Source organism: Chiloscyllium punctatum, chromosome 5 (assembly GCF_047496795.1).
Source record: "Chiloscyllium punctatum isolate Juve2018m chromosome 5, sChiPun1.3, whole genome shotgun sequence".
Classification (NCBI taxonomy): domain Eukaryota; kingdom Metazoa; phylum Chordata; class Chondrichthyes; order Orectolobiformes; family Hemiscylliidae; genus Chiloscyllium; species Chiloscyllium punctatum.
This window is the reverse complement of record NC_092743.1, coordinates 94,478,250-94,496,896: the sequence shown is the minus strand read 5'-3', so window position 1 is coordinate 94,496,896 and position 18,647 is coordinate 94,478,250. Positions and strand designations below refer to the sequence as shown.

General features: G+C 40.7%; 1 protein-coding gene across 1 annotated transcript in view; it reads right to left on the bottom strand.

Moving 5' to 3' along the window:
- Positions 1 to 18,647, bottom strand: part of LOC140477238 (transient receptor potential cation channel subfamily V member 6-like) — a 110,390-nt gene that overhangs the window by 23,196 nt on the left and 68,547 nt on the right. The window contains exons 14-15 of the mRNA XM_072570785.1: positions 13,419 to 13,586; positions 5,845 to 5,963 (exon numbers count right to left, since the gene is read on the bottom strand). Of these exons, the coding sequence (XP_072426886.1) occupies positions 5,845 to 5,963; positions 13,419 to 13,586 (287 nt within the window). The remainder of the gene's footprint in view (positions 1 to 5,844; positions 5,964 to 13,418; positions 13,587 to 18,647) is intronic.

The following is an 18,647-nucleotide window of genomic DNA, read 5'->3' as shown; positions in this document are numbered from 1 at the left end:
TCTCTTCTGAATCTTTTCTACTCTCAGGAAACTAGACTCAGGTGTTCCGATCTATCCATGTAACTGAAATTCCTTATCTCTGGAGCTATTCTCATGAATTTTTGCTGCACTGTTTCTCATGTCTTCACAACCTTATGATTGCCTAATGCCAGTAACTGAACATAATACTCAGTTTGAGGCAAATTAATGTGTTATACAAGTTAGTTAACTTACGGCCCTATTTAGAAATCCCAGGATCATGTATGCTCTATGAAGCATTTTCTCAGCCCGCCCTGTCATCTTTAATATTTGCCTACATGTACCCAAATCATTCTGCATCTGCACCTCTTTTAGAATTGTACCTTGTACTTTAGATTCTTTGTTCTCTTTTTTGCTGCCAAAATGAATCACTTCACACCTGTGTGCCTCAAAGTTTGTCTATTGCTGTCTACTCATTACATCAATCTGTTCAAGTAATTTTGACATTTATCACTAGCCCCCACACAGTTCACAGTATTTCCAAAGTTTTGTGTCACCCACAAATGTTTGCAATTGCGCTTGAACATCCAAGTCTAAGTCATTATTATAAATCATGAAAAGCATCGTGTCTAAAACTGTCCCCTGGGTAATCCTACTCCATTCTTTCCTCCAGTCCAGAATTACCACTATTCTCTGATGGCATGTCACAAAACCAGTTTTGTATCCAAGCTGCTACTGCCCCTTTTATTCCTATGGGTTCACACATTTCTGACAAGCTTATTATGTGGCACTTTATCAACTGACTTTTGGAAGTACATGCACATTACATTAACCACACAACCCTCGTTAATACTGTTACCACAAAAAAAATCAAACAAACCTTAGTTAAACACAATTCTTCCTTAACAAATCTGTGTTGGCTTTCCTGAATTAACTTGATGTCTTGATTCCTTAACCACTACCATCTAGAAGGAGAAGGGCAGCAGAAAGATGGGAATACAACTATCTGCAAGTTCTCCTCCAAGTCATAAACCATCTTGACTTGGAAATGTATCACTGCCGTCCCTTCAGTGCCATTGGGCCAAAATCCTGGAAAACCCTCCCAAAGGGCATTGTGGGTCTAGCTACATGACATGGACTGCAGTGATTAGAGTCATAGAGTCATAGAGTTGTACAGCACGGAAACAGACCCTTCGGTTCCACTCATCGATGTCGACCAGATATCCCAACCTAATCTCGTCCCACTTGCCAGCACTTGGCCCATATCCCTCCAATCCCTTTCTATTCATACACCCATCCAGATGCCTTTTAAAAGTTGCAATTGTATAGTCTCCACTACTTCCTCTGGCAGCTCATTCCATACACGTCCCACCGTCTCCGTGAAAAAGTTGCCCCTTAGGTCTCTTTTATATCTTTCCCCTCTCAACCTGAACCTATGCCCTCTAGTTCTAGACTCCCCCACCCCAGGGAAAAGACTTTGTCTATTTATCTTATCCATGCTCCTCATGATTTTATAAACTTCTATAAGGTCATCCGTCAGCCTCTGCACTCCAGGGAAAACCGCCCCAGCCTATTCAGCCTCTCTCTATAGTTCAAATCTTCCAACCCTGGCAACATCCTTGTAAATCTTTTCTGAATCCTTTCAAGTTTCACAACATCAAGAAGACAGCTCACCACCAATTTCTTATGGGCAACTAGGGATGGGTAAAAAATGCTCACCCAGCTAATGATGCCAAATCCCATCAATGAATAAAAAGATTAATACACATTTTTCTGAATGAATGAATTATTGTTTATGAAATCTTTCACATCAATGCTATTAAACTGACTGATCTGTCAGTTAATCTTTACACCCTTTCATCAACAACAGTTTAATATTTTCAATTCTCCAATGCACTACATTTCTTTTGAAAGTGCAGTCAAAGTTGCTAACCAGTGCCTCTGCGATATGCACCTTTACTTCCCACAGCGGTTTGGATAATTTTTGATTTTATGTATGCTTTGATGGGATGTGAATGTCATCGGCAAGCCAAGTGTTTATTGTTTTCCCCATCCCTACATACCTTTGAGAAGGTTGTGGTGAGTTCTCTTCTTCAATTGCTATAGCCTATTTGGTGTATGTAGACACACAATAATGTTGGGGGTGGGGATCGAGATTTTGATCCAGCAACAGTGAAGGAATAGTTCTGGATTTTCCCTACTGAGGCCAGCACCTTAGGTTGGAAAATGACCTGGCTTGGTACACCTGCCATTGGTAAAAATGCCTTTAATGGTATTATTTTTCTCCTGGGGATAAAGGTACAGAAAGCAAGCTGGCCTATTGTCACTGGCTGCAACTCAGAGATGGCCACGGGGACTGCCAAGTGCTGAAATATATTGTTTATAAACCTGTCTCTATTCTCTGAGACTTTATCTCAGTTACTTTGTTAAATGTTCGGTCCTCTAGCCATCAGCCCTTACTCCCCCTATGCCATCAATTCATTCCCATTGTGTCTTTTGGACCGATTATAACTTATACACTTACTCATCCCCATGTTGTTTTACAGCAGTTACACCACTTAATGTAAACTCATGACACCCCACGCATATCCATTGTCTCTTATAGCCCTTTGCCAACAAGGTGCCAATTCATGCCAACCCATGTCGTCATCGTCACCCTTTGCCCTTATATACTCCATTAGCAGACTTCAGGAGACATGCTGTAATAAAATAACTTTCTAAAAAGCAGACACTAATTTTTTTTCAAAATCCATGAAAACCCTTGAAATAGATTTAAATTCCTGAATGTAATTAATTCCTTTCAAAAGAAACATTTTGTATTAATGACCACAAACAAGGGAGTTATTTAGTAACTCTTGGAACTGTCATGAAAACTTTAAAATTGTTTACTTATTATGCCGCCACAATAAAAAATGAAATTATTGAAGTCAGCCAAACATTAAATAATGAACTAATGGCAGCTTTTAACATTATGTCAATGAACAAGTATTGAAACTTCTAGATCAGGTCACCCAGACAAAGCCAGGTAGTTTATTTTTGATTTTTAAAAGGACTTATCACTTAAATATTTGGATAGTTTTTCAGTTCTCCAGAGCTGAACCTTCTTTAAAGATTCAAAATTCCCAATCTATGGAATAAAACCCTTGTACCAAGTAAAAAATGGAACTTGGTTACACAAGTTATGGGATGCAGACAGGAAAATAGAGCTGACACTATAACCAGAACAGCCATGATCTTAATAAATGATGGATCAAGCTCAAAAGCCAAATGTCTTTGTTCCTAACTCTTATATTCCTTTGACTTTGGCAGCATCTTCTGTCTTGTTGAAGACAAATGTAAAGATCTAACTTAGTAACTCTGTCATGCATCTTTGCCTCGACCCCTAAATTTCTTTTAAGGTCACAAATCTGCTTCATTACTTCTTTTCCCATTATTAATTACTCACATAGCTATATGAAGACATTTGGATTCACTTTTACATTAGTTGCCAGTTTCTTCGCTTAATTTTTTTTTCACTTCACCTCTGAACCCTCTACATACTCAGCCTCAATTTTTAAAAAATTGTTCATGTGATGTGGGTGTTGCCAGCTGGATCAACATTTATTGCCCATCCAACAGAGCTCCGATCTCTTGGGGTGTAAGGACATTCACAGTGCTGTTTGGAGGGAGTTCCAGGATTTTGACCCAGCAACAATGAACTAACAGTGATATAGTTAAAAGTTACAAGTAAAAGTTCTCTATTTCCTCAGGTTAGAATCTCAGAGATACTAGTTTCCTGAGCACAGAATTCACCACTGAGTTGTAAACCATTTTCATAAGAGACAAACATTGGTTAGGCCACTTTTGGAATATTGTGTACAATTCTGGTCTCCCTCCTATCAGAAGAATGTTGTGAAACCTGAAAAGATTTGCAAGTATGTTACCAGGGATGGAGGTTTTGAGCTTTAGTTAGAGGCTGAACAGGCTGGGGCTGTTTTCCCTGGAGCCTCAGATGCTGTGGGATGACATTATAGAGGTTTATAAGATCATAATGAGCATGGAGAGGGTAAATAGACAAGGTATTTTCTCCAGAGTAGGGGAGTCCAGCACTAGAGGGCACAGGTTTAGGGTGAGAGGGGAAAATTTAAAAAAGACCCAATGGGCAACTTTTTCACACAGAGAGTGGTGCGTGTATAGAATGAGCTGCCAGAGCAAGTGGTGGAGGCTGGTACAATTACAACATTTAACAAGCATCTGGATGGGTATATGAATAGAAAAGATTTGGATGGATATGGGCCAGGTGTTGGCAAATGGGATTAGATTTATTTAGGATATCTGGTGGGTTTGGATGAGTTGGACTGAAGGCTCTGTTTCCATGCTGTACATCTCTATGACTCTATGACTCTAAAAGGCTGCCGGATCCCTCAATTAAATTATCCACCTTATTAACCATATTTCTCCCATGCACCCTTTCGTCTGCTTTATTTAATCTCTGTAATCATCCAGAGAACTCTGGATTTGTTTAACCCTACCTTTCCCCCTTGTACAAAGTTAAAAATCACATAACACCAGGTTATAGTTCAACAGGTTTATTCGGAAGTACTGGCTTTCTGAGCGCAGCTCCTTCATAAGGTGGTTGTGAATGACCAGCACTCTGAAAGCTAGTGCTTCCAAATTTACCTGTTGGACTATAACCTTGTGTTGTGTAATTTTTAACCCCAATCCAACACTGACATCTCCAAATCATTTCCCCATTGTTACACTGTAAATTGACTGTATTTAAAAAACAAAAACAGGAAATGTAGGTTCACAATTTGCACCTTCTGAGATTGTCCTTTCTCAGAATTTTCTAAGTTCTGAAGGGCCCACTGACAGAACTGTGGTAGAGTAGAATCCAAAGTGATCCAAAGTGGAGGCCACTGACAGAATCTTGAATTCTGGGGTGGATCTCATAAGTACGTTTGGAACAGGTCCATTGTACTTGTAATTGGTGCTGAATCCAAGGCCCCAGAATGTTGGACCAGTTCTAACAAAATAGCAAAGCTCAGTGTGGGGCTTGTAGGAATAGAACAACTGCCAATCTTCTTCCATCGGTTTGAATTACCGACCATGCACATAATTGAACTCACACTTATTCTGAGTAAGCATTGGTTCCTTTGAAATTCTCTCTGAACTGTGCCCTTTTGATGCAAATGGGCCCAGAAATAGACTTCCCACCTTTTGCAATCTACACAAACATTATCCAATTTATAATTATCCACAGGGAATATGATTAAAATGTTTGCTTTAGAAAGCATATGCGTCATGAGCTTAAATACACTGTGTACTGATGACTGATGTTATTGATATCATCAATTCTTCTTAGAGCATTCTAAAATCTACTGTCACTATTCTACTTGTGGTGTTTGTGGTATGTTTAGATTTTTTGTGTTCTCCTCCACCTTCTTGATGGCTCAAACAAGACTATTTCATTTTTACTTCTATCTCAAGAATATCAAATGAATCACTCTCAATTTCCAAACTCTCCTGAGATATACAATTACTCCTATCACTTCTGGTCTTTGTGCTATCTTTATTACCCTTAATTTTAAAATAATTCCTACTTTTTGGGTGAGACATGATTCTGTAATCCTTATATCAGTAGCTTTCAGTGTTCTGATCACAGGATTGAAATTCCCCTTTTAATGAGAAATGGGAGAGTGCCTGTTAATGGCCCACTAATGAGAATATTGGCAGAAATTGCTTCTTTATGGACCCCGCCCTTCTGCAATCTCATTAATAGTTAACTATTGAAAATATGGGCATTTGCTGGTCTTTTGTCCGGAAAAGAAATATGATCCTCCAGTCCCAACAAAAAGATAGAATGCATTTTCCAACCAATGGTCTGCAAGTAAAAACAAGACTTACCACCAAATATTATCCAAAATGCACAAGCAAAAGGAATGTAAAACTCTCCGTAGAGAAAGAGGAACTTCAAGAGGTCAACGATAATTTTCCCAAGCATTACAATGAAAGGTCCCAGAGCTCTAAACAAGAAAATTGGCAACATTATGCAAAATCAAAACAAGAATGTGGGATGTTACAGTTCATTGGGATGAATAAGGTTCCCGCATACAGCTTGGGTAATAAGTGTCTAAATAGCGAAAGAGAATCCAGGGATACCCATTCATAAAATATCAACAATTGTAATGCAGGCCATAATAACCAAGTAATAAGAAGACAAACCAATGAGTAGGTTCATTTTGAGAAATATGGTATTGAAAAATAGAACAGATGTATGAAAGTCTGTTAAGTTTTACATTCATTTTAGCATTGATTAGACCACCTTCAGAGTATTTATATAGTTCTAGTTTCCATACTGGTAATGAAGGACCATGGGGCAAGAATTCACAAAAATGATAACAGAAGGACATTGGTAAGGCTACTTTTAGAATACTGCCTTCAATTCTGGACCCCCTGCTATAGGAAATATGTTGTGAAACTTGAAAAGCTTCAGGAAAGATTTCCAAAGATGTTGCCGAGATTAGAGGCTTTGAGCTATAGGGAGAGGCTAAATAGGCTGGGGGCTTTTGCCCTGGAGCACCGGAAGCTGAGGGATGACCTCATAGAGGTTTATAAAATTATGAGGGGCATCAATAGGGTGAATAGCCAAGTTCTTTACTCAGGATCGGGGAGTCCAAAACTAAAGAGCATTGATTTAAGGGAAGAGGGGAAAAATTTAAAAGGACCTGAGAGGCAACTTTATCATGCAGAGGGTGGTGTGTGTATGGAACAAGTTGCTCGAGGAACTGGTGGAGATGAGTACTGCGTTAAAAGGTATCTGGGTGGGTATATGAATAGGAAGGGTTCAGAGGGATATAGGCAAAATGCTGGCAAAAAGTACTAGATCAATTTCAGATATCTGGCTGGCATGGACAAGTTGGACTGAAAGGTCTGTTTCTGCGCTGTATAAATCTATGACTCTAATTGAGAGGATGTATTTATGTGCAAAGGCTGCACGATATGGGACTCTTTTCTCTACAAAAGCAAAAGCTGAGTTGTAACCTAATAGCCCAAATTATGAAGGAGTTTCATAAGACAGATGTTGAGATGCCTCCACATTGAAGGACTCCTAACACAAGCTCCAAAAATATCAACTAATAATCAGAAAACCAGGATAAACTTCTTTACCAATAGATTCCCAAGACTGTGGAACATGCTACAACAAAGGAAAATAGTATACAGTGCAACTTTGATTATCTGAACATCAATTATTCGACTTTCGGATTATACGAACAAGACTTCAAGGTCCCATAAAAATGACATTGGGCAACTTAGCAAATCAGTTAAATATCATTATTGCATGCATTGCCAGATAATGAGAAATATTTAGATAACCAGCATGCATAAATTGCCATTTGTTTACGATCAGATTGATTATCCGAATGATTAGTTACCTTACCAAAACACTTCCCACCCATCTCATTCGGATAAATGAGATTCTACTATAGATGCATTTAAAGAGTAGTTGGAAAGCACAAAAAGGAGAAAGGGGGAGAAGGGCATGTTGGTGCTGATAGATGAAGAGAAGTCCTGGGACAGATGTGGAGGATAAACTCTGACATTGGCTGGATGGCTGTTTGAAAACGTAGAGTAACAGTGTGGCTTCAATACCCTCACCAGCTAAGGTTACCATGAAGGACTCTCCTTCTCAATCTCTCTCTTTGCCTGAGACGTGATAACCCTCAGATTAAACCATCACCAGCCATCTCTCTATATTGAGACAGCATCCCGATAGTCCAGTAGGACTTTGGAGACTTTGCCCTTTTTAAAAGGTAGACTCAATGGAAATCTGTATGTAGAAAAAGTAACTTTAAAAATAATGAATTCTTGATATAAAGCAGTTTATTGTTTCGAACAGTATCTGAGAATAAAAAAGTATTAGATAAAAAGGAAAATGTCAAAGGCTAGGAAGAGACCTGGCTGCAAGTTATCTTTTGTCTGGGGGGGGTAGGAATTCAAACAGTTTTCATGCTTTAATGGGAAATATTCTCAAGTTTTAATAACTTTTTATATGTAGTTGCTACTGGCAACAATGTACCATATTTCTAACATACGTTCACATTTACAGAAGTGGATAGTAGTTTTATATTCACATTTATTATGGATGAAAGGCCCTTAACCCAAAATTTTAAATCTGTTTCACCCTCCATAAATGCAGCCTAACTTGTGTATGTTTTAGATTTCAAGCATCCACGAAATTTGGGTTGGAATTGGGTGGATGGAAGGCAATCGGAGAGCAATGGGGCCTTGGCACAGAGATAGAGTATTTCTGTGGGCCACAGAGAAACACTCAATGTTTTGGAGCAACTTCATGCGATCCATTTGAACTTCCCATAATCCTTAGGGTCTGCTGCAACTGTATGAAGCATGTATAACACAAGCTCCAACCATTACTACATGAACATCACACTCAGGTCATGGCAAAAGGAACAGAGCTCCAACTGCATATTTAAAGGAGCCCAATATGTATTGACAGGCACCTGGACAACCATTAGCTGCTGAAGTCACAATGGCATCCAGTGCAGTTTTGGCCCTGATCAGTCCCAGCAGATTCTGGTGTCAAATTTTGTGCATTTCATAGAGGCTGTAAATATATTTTCTTCCCCAGTACCAAACATCAGTAATGCCTCAGAAGATTATAAATTTGTATGCAGGAAATCTGAACTAAAATCAGAAAATGTCACAAGAAGATCTTGCAACATTTGCAGAACGAGAGAGAAGGAGAAAGAAAGAATCAGCGATTCACCCACGCAATCTGCGTTAAGACATTGGTGGAATAGAGTTACCATGCCAGATCTCTTTACTTGCTAAAGATTTCAGCATGCACATAACTTATGCATTTGGTGCAAATTAAATTTTCATGATCAGATGTGATGAAGGTACTTCCTTTCAGTGAAACAAAGCTATCCAAGCATGAATCACCTTGCATACTCATTACCTCTTAGCTCAATAACACAGCTGACGAAAATAAGAAACAATTGACCTTGTGGAGAATTGTACATCTTGCAATGTAAATTAACTTTGCTCCAGCCAGTAATGCTGGCTATGGAATAGCTTATAGTTGTTTTGAGTTCTCAAGGCAATAATCTGGCCTATACTGTGACTTTATTGAAATATTGCAATTCTTAGCCAGTAGAGGTCACATAACAGCAAATCAGAAGGCAAATTGATACAATTCCATTTTTATCCCAAACATCCCCCTTTCATACCATGAAAATACAAATAAATTGCATCCATTATCATGTTCATTTTGAGTTACCTAACATACGTGATTCTATTTACAAATTAACAGCTCACTATTCTCATTAGTACATTATGTACATAGTTTTTAAATTGTGTTGGCCTCTTAATCATATGTGTGCACATTATGATTGTGTCAGTTGCATGATGTTCCTCCCCGGGGAATGTCATTCCCACATTGTTTGTTGTTGCTGCAGTACCTGTTATTCAATTTCTACTTTTGAAGTGGAGGGGTTGAGGGTGGGGGGGGGGGGGGGGGGGGGGGGTGGGTGGGAGGTGTGGTGGTGCGGGGTGATGGGGATGGTGGAATCTGTGAACTGTGCAGGTAATGGGTGAACACCTTGCTGATGGATCATGTGCAGTTGAGGAACAACTTCTCCTGTTGTGTGTATGTGCCTATGATGGGATGTGACAACATATCTGGTTGTTCATTGCTTTTGATTGAGGTGACGGGGTTGCTTTATACAGGTCTCAAGTTTCTACTTGGGCTGATTCTTGTTGACATTGTTGAAAGTTTGTGTCTTGACTTTCATTTGTCAAAATACTTCGGGCCTCAGTAGCTTTTTTGCTATTAAAAGAAAGTTTTGTGGCAGTGTGACATAGCTCTCCATAATGGACTATACTCCATGCCTTCAGTAGGTATGTTTTCTTTACCTGAGGATTGTCTCTGTATTCAATTTGTTTGATTTTTTTTTATTTTTCCTTCAGTAATTTTCATGTGCTATCAGCTTTTCCATTTAATTGGGGCTAGTGTGGACAGGACGTATTGAATTTCCCAATCCTTTATGAGGGATGGATACTTCACTTATGAACTGAAGGGCCATTGTCATAATCAAAATGATGCGAATGCCATAATAGCTGAAATGCATTTTCAGACATTTAGTAATAACAGCTGTAATTGTTGAGGTCAACTAGGTCATCTCTCAGCAGTCAGAATAACAGTCTACTGTGACAGGGTAATGAGTTCCCATGAGAATGAAGAGATCTACTGCTGTGTCACCAATAGCTCTCTAGCTTGCTTAGCTTGTTACTCATTACTGGCTGATGCAAGCCTTGATTTTGTTGCTCATGTTTGGCTGGTAGAGCACATTTTTTGCTTTCCTCAGGCTTGACTCAATCCGTTGATGGCTTGCACTGATACACTTTAGCATTTCTGCTCTCAATTAGTTCGGGATAATGACTTTATTTCACTTGCACAGTAGGCCATCTTGGGCTATCAATTCATCTCTTTATGTTCAATGCACTCATATAGCAACAGATGGGACCTTGCTTCTTTTCAGACCATCATTTCATCTCTCTTTCTATCAAAACGTGGAGAATTAAATCTTGTTCAATAAGTTACTTGATTTGAGAAAGATATTTGTTTCAGATTCAATTTTGCTGAGCCTGATTTTTTTTGGGCTAAGTTCTAATTCTAGACAAAAGTGAGGACTGCAGATGCTGGAAACCAGAGTCTAGATTAGAGTGGTGCTGGAAAAGTGCAGCAGGTCAGGCAGTATCTGAGGAGCAGGAAAATTGACGTTTCAGGCAAAAGTCCTTCATCAGGCTCGAGAGATGTGCAATAACATTTCTGAACAGATTAGTTAGAAAATATTTGTAAGAGCTCTCTAAGTTCTAATTCTGTCAACTTGAGGATTTTTTGCTGCAAGGCCAAGTGAGATTTTACACTGAAGTACCCCATGTCATCACCCTTGTCTGAATCTGTCCCCATCTTACCACATGTCATTCCTGGAACAGCTCACCATTCAGCTCTCCATTCTGCCAAAAGACCAGCATTGTTGGCGTCCACATCATGTTTAAAAGACCACTGTGCACCCAGATGAGCAGTGGCATTCTGTGTTTATTCTGCTTAGCGATGGACAAACCATGTGAAGTTGTCAGAGCAGGGGAAGATGGTGCCACAATGCTCTGACAAGGTTGTGGAGGTCGTGGCCTAGGAAGTGGTGCATAGGAGGAACATCCTTTTCTCTCCCTAGAGGACTGGCAAAGGAGGCAATTACTCCAGACCCTGGCTGCCGCATCCAAGGTCACCACTGGATTTGTGCAGTCTCCACTATTCAGACAAACAGCCAACAGCACCACAAGAAGACCAATGACGTTCTCCACTGCGCCAGGACAAATGCCACACTCTTTCTCTGCCTCTTCACAATCACAGCATTCCACTACACCCATTCCACTCACTGAGTAAGAACCATTTTTCATTCCAGTGCAAATTTCACAGTAACCGCATTATCAGGGTGATTTATTGCAATTCACTTCTAACCATTGTCTACAATGCCTTCAATACCAGCAGAAAGTCCACAACCTTGACAGAGAGATAGCCAGCTCCATTGTACCCTTCAGGACTTGGCCTCATGGAATACTCAGAAAGGCTGGATCTTACAACTAACCAACAGCTCAGATAATGGCAACATTGGATTGGTACTGAAGCTATCCAGGGTTACTGTACTGGGATCTCTTGAGTCTATTCTGTCTTCCCTGATTTGACTGAACTGTTGATAACCATGAAAAGCTTCTTGGGTTGGGTCTGTGATAAACAGCAAGGCAAGACAAATGTGATATGAGCCTGGTATTTCAGGCTGGTAAGGTGGGGATCTAAGGTGTGAGAAGGCAAGGCAGAGATGTTTCAATGTTTCCAGGTAAAGTTAAGGTGAGACAGTCAACAAGTAGTTCCAAAATGCAGCCTATGAGAGTTTAATGTCTTTGCTACAGCCTTTCAATGAGAGGTTCCATTGCAGCTTTAAAGTGCAGAAGTGTCTCAAAGTGGCATGTTCACCTGGAGAGGCTGTCAGTTATCCAATGACAGTATTTTTGAGAGGCATGGGGAGGTGGGAGTAGAAACTATAGGGTAGTGGGGGAGGGAAGAGGCTGGTGTGTTGACAATTCGCCCCAAAGGAGGTCTGTTCCCCAGCCCAAAATCAACTTTAGTAGCTGAAGTGGTTATTTGAGGACCTCTCCCTGCCATTGTCAAAGTAGCAGCCTGAACTGACCTGCCGTGGCATGGGCAGCAGCAGCAGCTGAAGAAGTCAGAAGTGATTGCATTAGCATTTTAATCAGTGTGCACAAACCACTGAGGCAGCTTAAGAGGGAAAATTGAATCAGGAATGAGACAAGATCCTGAAGTGACCATTCAAGACCAAGGTCCTGAAGGGCGGCGCATGGCTCAGTGGTTAGCACTGCTGCCTCACAGCGCCAGGGACCTTTGGAGGGTCGGTGTGGACTTGTTGGGCTGAAAGGCCTGTTTCCACACTGTAGGGAATCTAATCTAATCTAACCTAAACTGGAATGCATAAAATTCACTAATATTAGCTTACATTTTATAGTACAGGAAGTAGGCAATTCCAGCCTTGGGTGACTGTATGGAGTATGCATGTTCAATTCCAGCCTTGGGTGACTGTATGGAGTATGCATGTTCTCCCTGTGTCTGTGTGGGTTTCCTCCAGGTGCTTCAGTTTCCTCCACAATCCAAAAAGATGTGCAGGTTAGGTGAATTGGCCATGTAAAATTATCCATGTTAGGTGCATTAGTCAGAGGTAAATATGGGGAATGGGCCTGGATGGGTTACTTTTCAGAGGGTCAGTGTGGACTTGTTGGGTCGAAGGGTCTGTTTCCATACTGTAAGTAATCTAATCTAATTGGTCATCTAAAGATCTCAGTTGGCCCAAGGGATAGGCCCCTCTGCTGCCCCCTGTAAAACATCAGATATGTAAGGGCAGGACTTGTAGACGGCAGGCAGGCCACCCATTGGACTTTGATAGCCCTCATGTCTTCAAACACATCAGCAGGAGCGCAGAACATTCATCCCAATGTCAATCACAGACTTACTGCAGCAAATTTCAAATCTGAATTTGAACAGTAGGGCACATGTTGGACTTTTGGTTTTTTTCTTAATAATCCAAAAATGTGCAGGTATGGTGAATTGGGTATGCTAAATTGCCCATAGTGTTAGGTAAATTAGTCAGAGGGAAAGGGGTTTGTGTGGGTTACTCTTTGGAGGGTCGGTGTGGACTTGTTGGGCTGAAAGGCCTGTTTCCACACTGTAGGGAATCTAATCTAATCTAACCTAAACTGGAATGCATAAAATTCACTAATATTAGCTTACATTTTATGGAATGTGTATCATAGTACAGGTAGTAGGCAAGAAACATTGTAATCTGGAAAAACCTTTTATCTGAGGGACAAAAAACGGTGGTGCATACCTGATAGCTCGGACATGCTTCATGAGCCGAAGCCAAAGGAATATAATAGTCACAGCAAATAGTCGAATATGTGCAACATGAATGAACTCGCTTTGTGTTACCAGATCAACAACATGAGTTGCTATTAGAGCAAACAGCAGCAGATAAACCATCCAGTCAAACAAATTCCTGGAAAAACAATAGCAACACATGTCAATAACAATAAGTATGAGCAAATTCAGATAGTACTCAACATCTGTGCACTAACAATGCTTTACAGCAGAGACAGTTTCAGCCCTATTCTCTCTAATTTTAATCCAAGTCATATTAACTGCCCGAGGCAGCAATCCCTCCCTTAGAGAGAGAAAATTGGAGACAATGATACTTGGGACAGTATCTCCAGTCCCCATGAGCCTGTTATAGAAGACATTGGCAGCATTATACACTGCACCCATCCTTTGTTGCGTAAATTCACTCAGACCGGGGCAGGGGAGTATTGTGTGCAGTTTTGGTCTCTCTATCCAAGGAATGATATTCTGGCTATGGGGTCAGTGCAGCAAAGGTTTACCAAACTGATTCCTGGATTGGCAGGATTGATGTAGAAAGTGGGACTGGATTAATTGGAGATTCATTGGAGTTGAATGAGGGGTATCTCATAGAAATATTCAAATTCTAGCAGGACTAGGCAGGGTAAATACAGGAAGGATATTCTTGATGACTGGGGAGTCCAGAGCCAGGGATCACAGTAGAAGGATACGGGTATTGGCATTTAAGACTAAATGAGGAGATATTTCTTCACTTAGGGAGTGGTGAATCTGAGGAATTTTCTGACACAGAAAATAATTGAGGCCAAAACATTGAACATTTCCAAAAAGGAGTTAAATGTAGTTCCGAGGTCTAAAGGGATCAAAGAGTGTCTGGACGAAGTGGGAACAGGGCACCGGGTTGGATGATCAGCCATGATCATATGAAATGGGTGGACCAGACTTAAAGGGCCAAATGGCCAATCCTTGTTCCTGGATGCTATGATATATGATTATTAAACCATTGAACATATCAAATAAAGACAAATAAAGAAGTTGCATTTATACAGTGCCTTTCACTATTTCAGCTTGCCCCAAGACACTTTACAACTAATGAAGTAGAGAATGTGGGGAAATAAATAGGGACATCTTGAAAAATGTCCATATTACAGAGGAGAAGGTGCTGGATATCTTAAAATGCATAAAGGTGGATAAATCCCCAGGATCCGATCAGAAATACCCTAGAACTCTGTGGGAGGTTTGAGAAGAGATTGCTGGGCCCCTTGCTGAGACATTTGTATCATCAATAGCCACAGGTGAGTTGCCGGAAAACTGGAGATTGGCTAATCTGGTGCCACTGTTTAAGAAAGACGGTAAGAAAAAGCTAGGGAACTACAGACCAGTGAGCCTAACATCGGTGGTGAGTAAGTTGTTGGAGGGAATCCTGAGGATGTGGAAAGGCAAGGACTGATTACGGATAGTCAATATGGCTTTATGCATGGGAAATCGTGTCTCACGAACTTGATTGAGTTTTTGACGAAGTAACCAAGAGGACTGATGAGGGCAGAGCAGTGGACATGATCTCTGTGGCCTTCTGTCAGGCATTCAATAAGGTTTTTCATGATAGAGTGGTTAGCAAGGTTAGATCACATGGAATACAGGGAGAACTAGATGTTTGGATACAGAACCGGCTTGAAGGTAGAAGACAGAGGGTGGTGGTGGAGAGTTGCTTTTCAGACTATAGGCCTGTGACCAGCGGTGTGCCACAAGAATCAGTACTGTTGCACTGCTTTTTGTCATTTATATAAATGTTTTGGATGTGAACATGGTTAGTAAGTTTGCAGATGACATCAAAATTCGATGTTTAGTGGTCAGCAAAGAAAGTTACCTCAGAGTACAGTGGGATGAGGAGTGGCAGATGGTGTTTAATTTAGATAAATGTGAGATGCTGCATTTTGGAAGGCAGATCAGGGCAGGACTTATACAATTGATGCTGGGGAGTGTTTCTCAACAAAAGTACCTTGAAGTGCAGGTTCATTGTTCCTTGTGGAGTCTCAGGTAGATAGGATATGAAAAAGGCATTTAGTATACTTGCCTTTGTTGGTCAGTGCATTGAGTATAGGAATTGGGAGGTCATGTTGCAGCTGTACAGGATGTTGGTTAGGCCACTTTTGGAATATTGCATGCAATTCTGGTCTCCCTACTATTGGAAGAATGTTGTGAAACTTGAAAGGGTTCAGAAAGATTTGCAAGGATGTTGCCAGAGTTGGAAGGTTTGAACTAGAGGGAGAGGCTGAATATGCTAGGGCTGTTTTCTCTGAAGTTTCAGAAGCTGAGAGGTGACCTCAAAGGTTTATAAAATCATGAGGGCCATGGATAGAATGAAGAGACAAAGTATTTTCCCTGGGGTGGGGGAGTACAAAACTAAAGGAAGTAGGTTTAAGGTGAGAGGGAAAAGGTTTAAAAGGAACCTAAGGGGCAATCTTTTCACACAGAGGGTGGTGCATGTAGGGAATGAGCTGCCAGATGAAGTGGTGGTGGCTGGTATAACTACATTTAAAAGGCATCTCGATGGGTATCTGAATAGGAAGGATTTAGAAGGATATGGTCCCAATGCTGACAAATAGGAATAGACTTTTTAGGATATCTGATCGGCATTGACGAGCTGAACCATGCTGCATACCTCTATGACTCTAAGTACTTTTAAGTATAATCACTGTAGTAATAAAGAGAGCTCAGTAGCCAATGCACACAGTGAGCTCCCTCAAACAGCAATGAAATAAATAATCAAAATGTCTCTTTTAGTTGTGTTATTTGAGGGATAAATGTTCCCAGGATTAGTGATTTTTGAGAAGATTTGTAGCTCAGGTTGATGATATGGATGTAAGTTAGTTCGCTGACCTGGAACTACAGAGGTTTCATCATCATGACCATTAGTGAGAGCCTCTGGTGGTATGTCCCACCTCTCTATTTATAGGTCTTGGTTACTTAAAGTAGGTGATGTCATTTCCATGGAAGGTAGATGGGGTTTAAATTGCTGTGTTAGTCAGCTTGCGGTTGTCAGATGTAGTGGACAGTGAAGAAGATTACCTCGGAGTACAACGGGATCTTGATCAGATGGGTCAATGGGCCGAGGAGTGTCAGAGGGAATTTAAATTAGATAAATGCAAGGTGCTGCATTTTGGAAAAGCAAATCAGAGCAGGAATTAAACACTAAATGGTAAGGTCCTAGGGAGGGTTACTGGACAAAGATACCTTGGAGTGCAGGTTCATAGCTCCTTGAAAGTGGAGTCGCAGGTAGATAGGATTGTGAATGCGGCATTTGGCATGCTTTCCTTTATTGGTCAGAGTATTGAGTACAGGAGTTGGGAGGTCATGTTGCAGCTGTACAGGACATTGGTTAGGCCACTGTTGGAATATTGCGTACAAGTCTGGTCTCCCTGTTATAGGAAGGATGTTGTGAAACTTGAAAGAGATCAGAAAAGATCTACAAGGATGTTGCCAGTTTTGGAGGATTTGAGCTATGCGGAGAGGCTGAACAGGCCGGGGCTGTTTTCCCTGGAGCATCAGAGGCTGAGGGGTGACCTTACAGAGGTTTACAAAATCACGAGGTGCATGAATAGGATAAATAGACAAGTTCTTTTCCCTAAGGTGGGGGAGTCCAGATCTCGAGGACTTAGGTTGAGGGTGAGAGGGGAAAGTTATAAAAGAGACCTAAGAGGCAACTTTTTCCACACAGAGAGTGGTATTGTATGGAATGAGGTGCCAGAGGAAATGGTGGAGGCTGGTACAATTGCAACATTTAAAAGGCATTTGGATGGGTATATGAATAGGAAGGGTTTTGAGGGATATGGGCCGGGTGCTGGCAGGTGGGACTAGTTGGCATGGACAAGTTGGACCAAAGCGTCTGTTTCCATGCTGTACATCTCCATGACTATGACTCTATGGAGTTTCAGTTAGAATGGCAGGCCTCGAGGAATTATCTTACAAGTCTTTGTTTCGTTTGTCCTAGGATGTGTGTATCGGCCCAGTCAAAGTGGTGTCCTTCTTTGTCTATATGTATGGAAACTAGTGATAGTGGGCCATGTCTTTTGGTGGCTAGTTGGTGTTCATGTATCCTGGTAGCAAGCTTCTTGCTTGTTTGTTCAACGTAGTATTTATTTACAGTTCTTGCATGGTATTATGTAAATATCACCCACCTTAAAAAACCAAACCTATAAATAGAGAGGCGGGACATCCCACCAGCACTCCACTGAAGGGTCTCACTGATGATGTTACCTATTACCTAGTCATAGTGACAAAACGTCTGAAAACAAACCTTTCAGCTTAGTGAGCTAACTTACAGCCATGGTTACCAGGATGTTGATACAGATCACATGTGCTTTTCTGATTTGCAAATGAAAATGCAACCATATTAAATTTAACAATTGTCAATCTTTCCCTTTTCTGTATGCCTGTCAAGAAATACCCCATATTCCAAATCTCCAGCTCAAGCAGGACGATGAATCTTTCCAAGCCCCACTCATCTGCACAGACTATCAGGGACACTTCCCTTTTACTTCACTGTTTAAGTGATAATTAAAGAGATCCCTGCTCACTTTTCTCTCGTCCTCCAGGTAACTGGACCAAAACTAGCAAACATTCTCCCTTTAGGAGAAACAACAAGGCAAGATGGAGTACTCATATTATCACTGGACTTGGAATTTAAATTCCATTAATAAAATGTGGAATGAAAAGTAATAATGATCATATAATTGTCATGGGATTGTTGTAAAATTCCCTCGGGTTCACTAATGCCTTTCAAAGGGTGGAAATCAGTCATTCATACCTGTTCTGACCTTGATGCAAATGCCACATGATTACCTTTTAACTGCCCTCCAAAACTCAGTTCAAGGGTAATTAGGGATGGGCAACAAATACTTTGAGAGGGATGTGCATAAACTATGAAAGAATGAAAAAAAGATGCTGAGAGAAGATGTTAATTGACTTGAGAGTCCAAATTGCTGCAGCTTCCCTATTAGTGTTGTTCTTAAATGAAATTAATTACAACAGTTAGATAAGTAACTATTATATTTAAGTCAACTTCTGCTGATACTTTTTGAACATTTTTAATTAAGTGGAGAGAGTATGGCCAGGAAAGTAGCTGGAACAGTCACTAGCACAATGACGTCTGTTTTGTTTGTGATCAGTTAAACTCCTACAATTCAGATTGTTTCAACCCCACAAC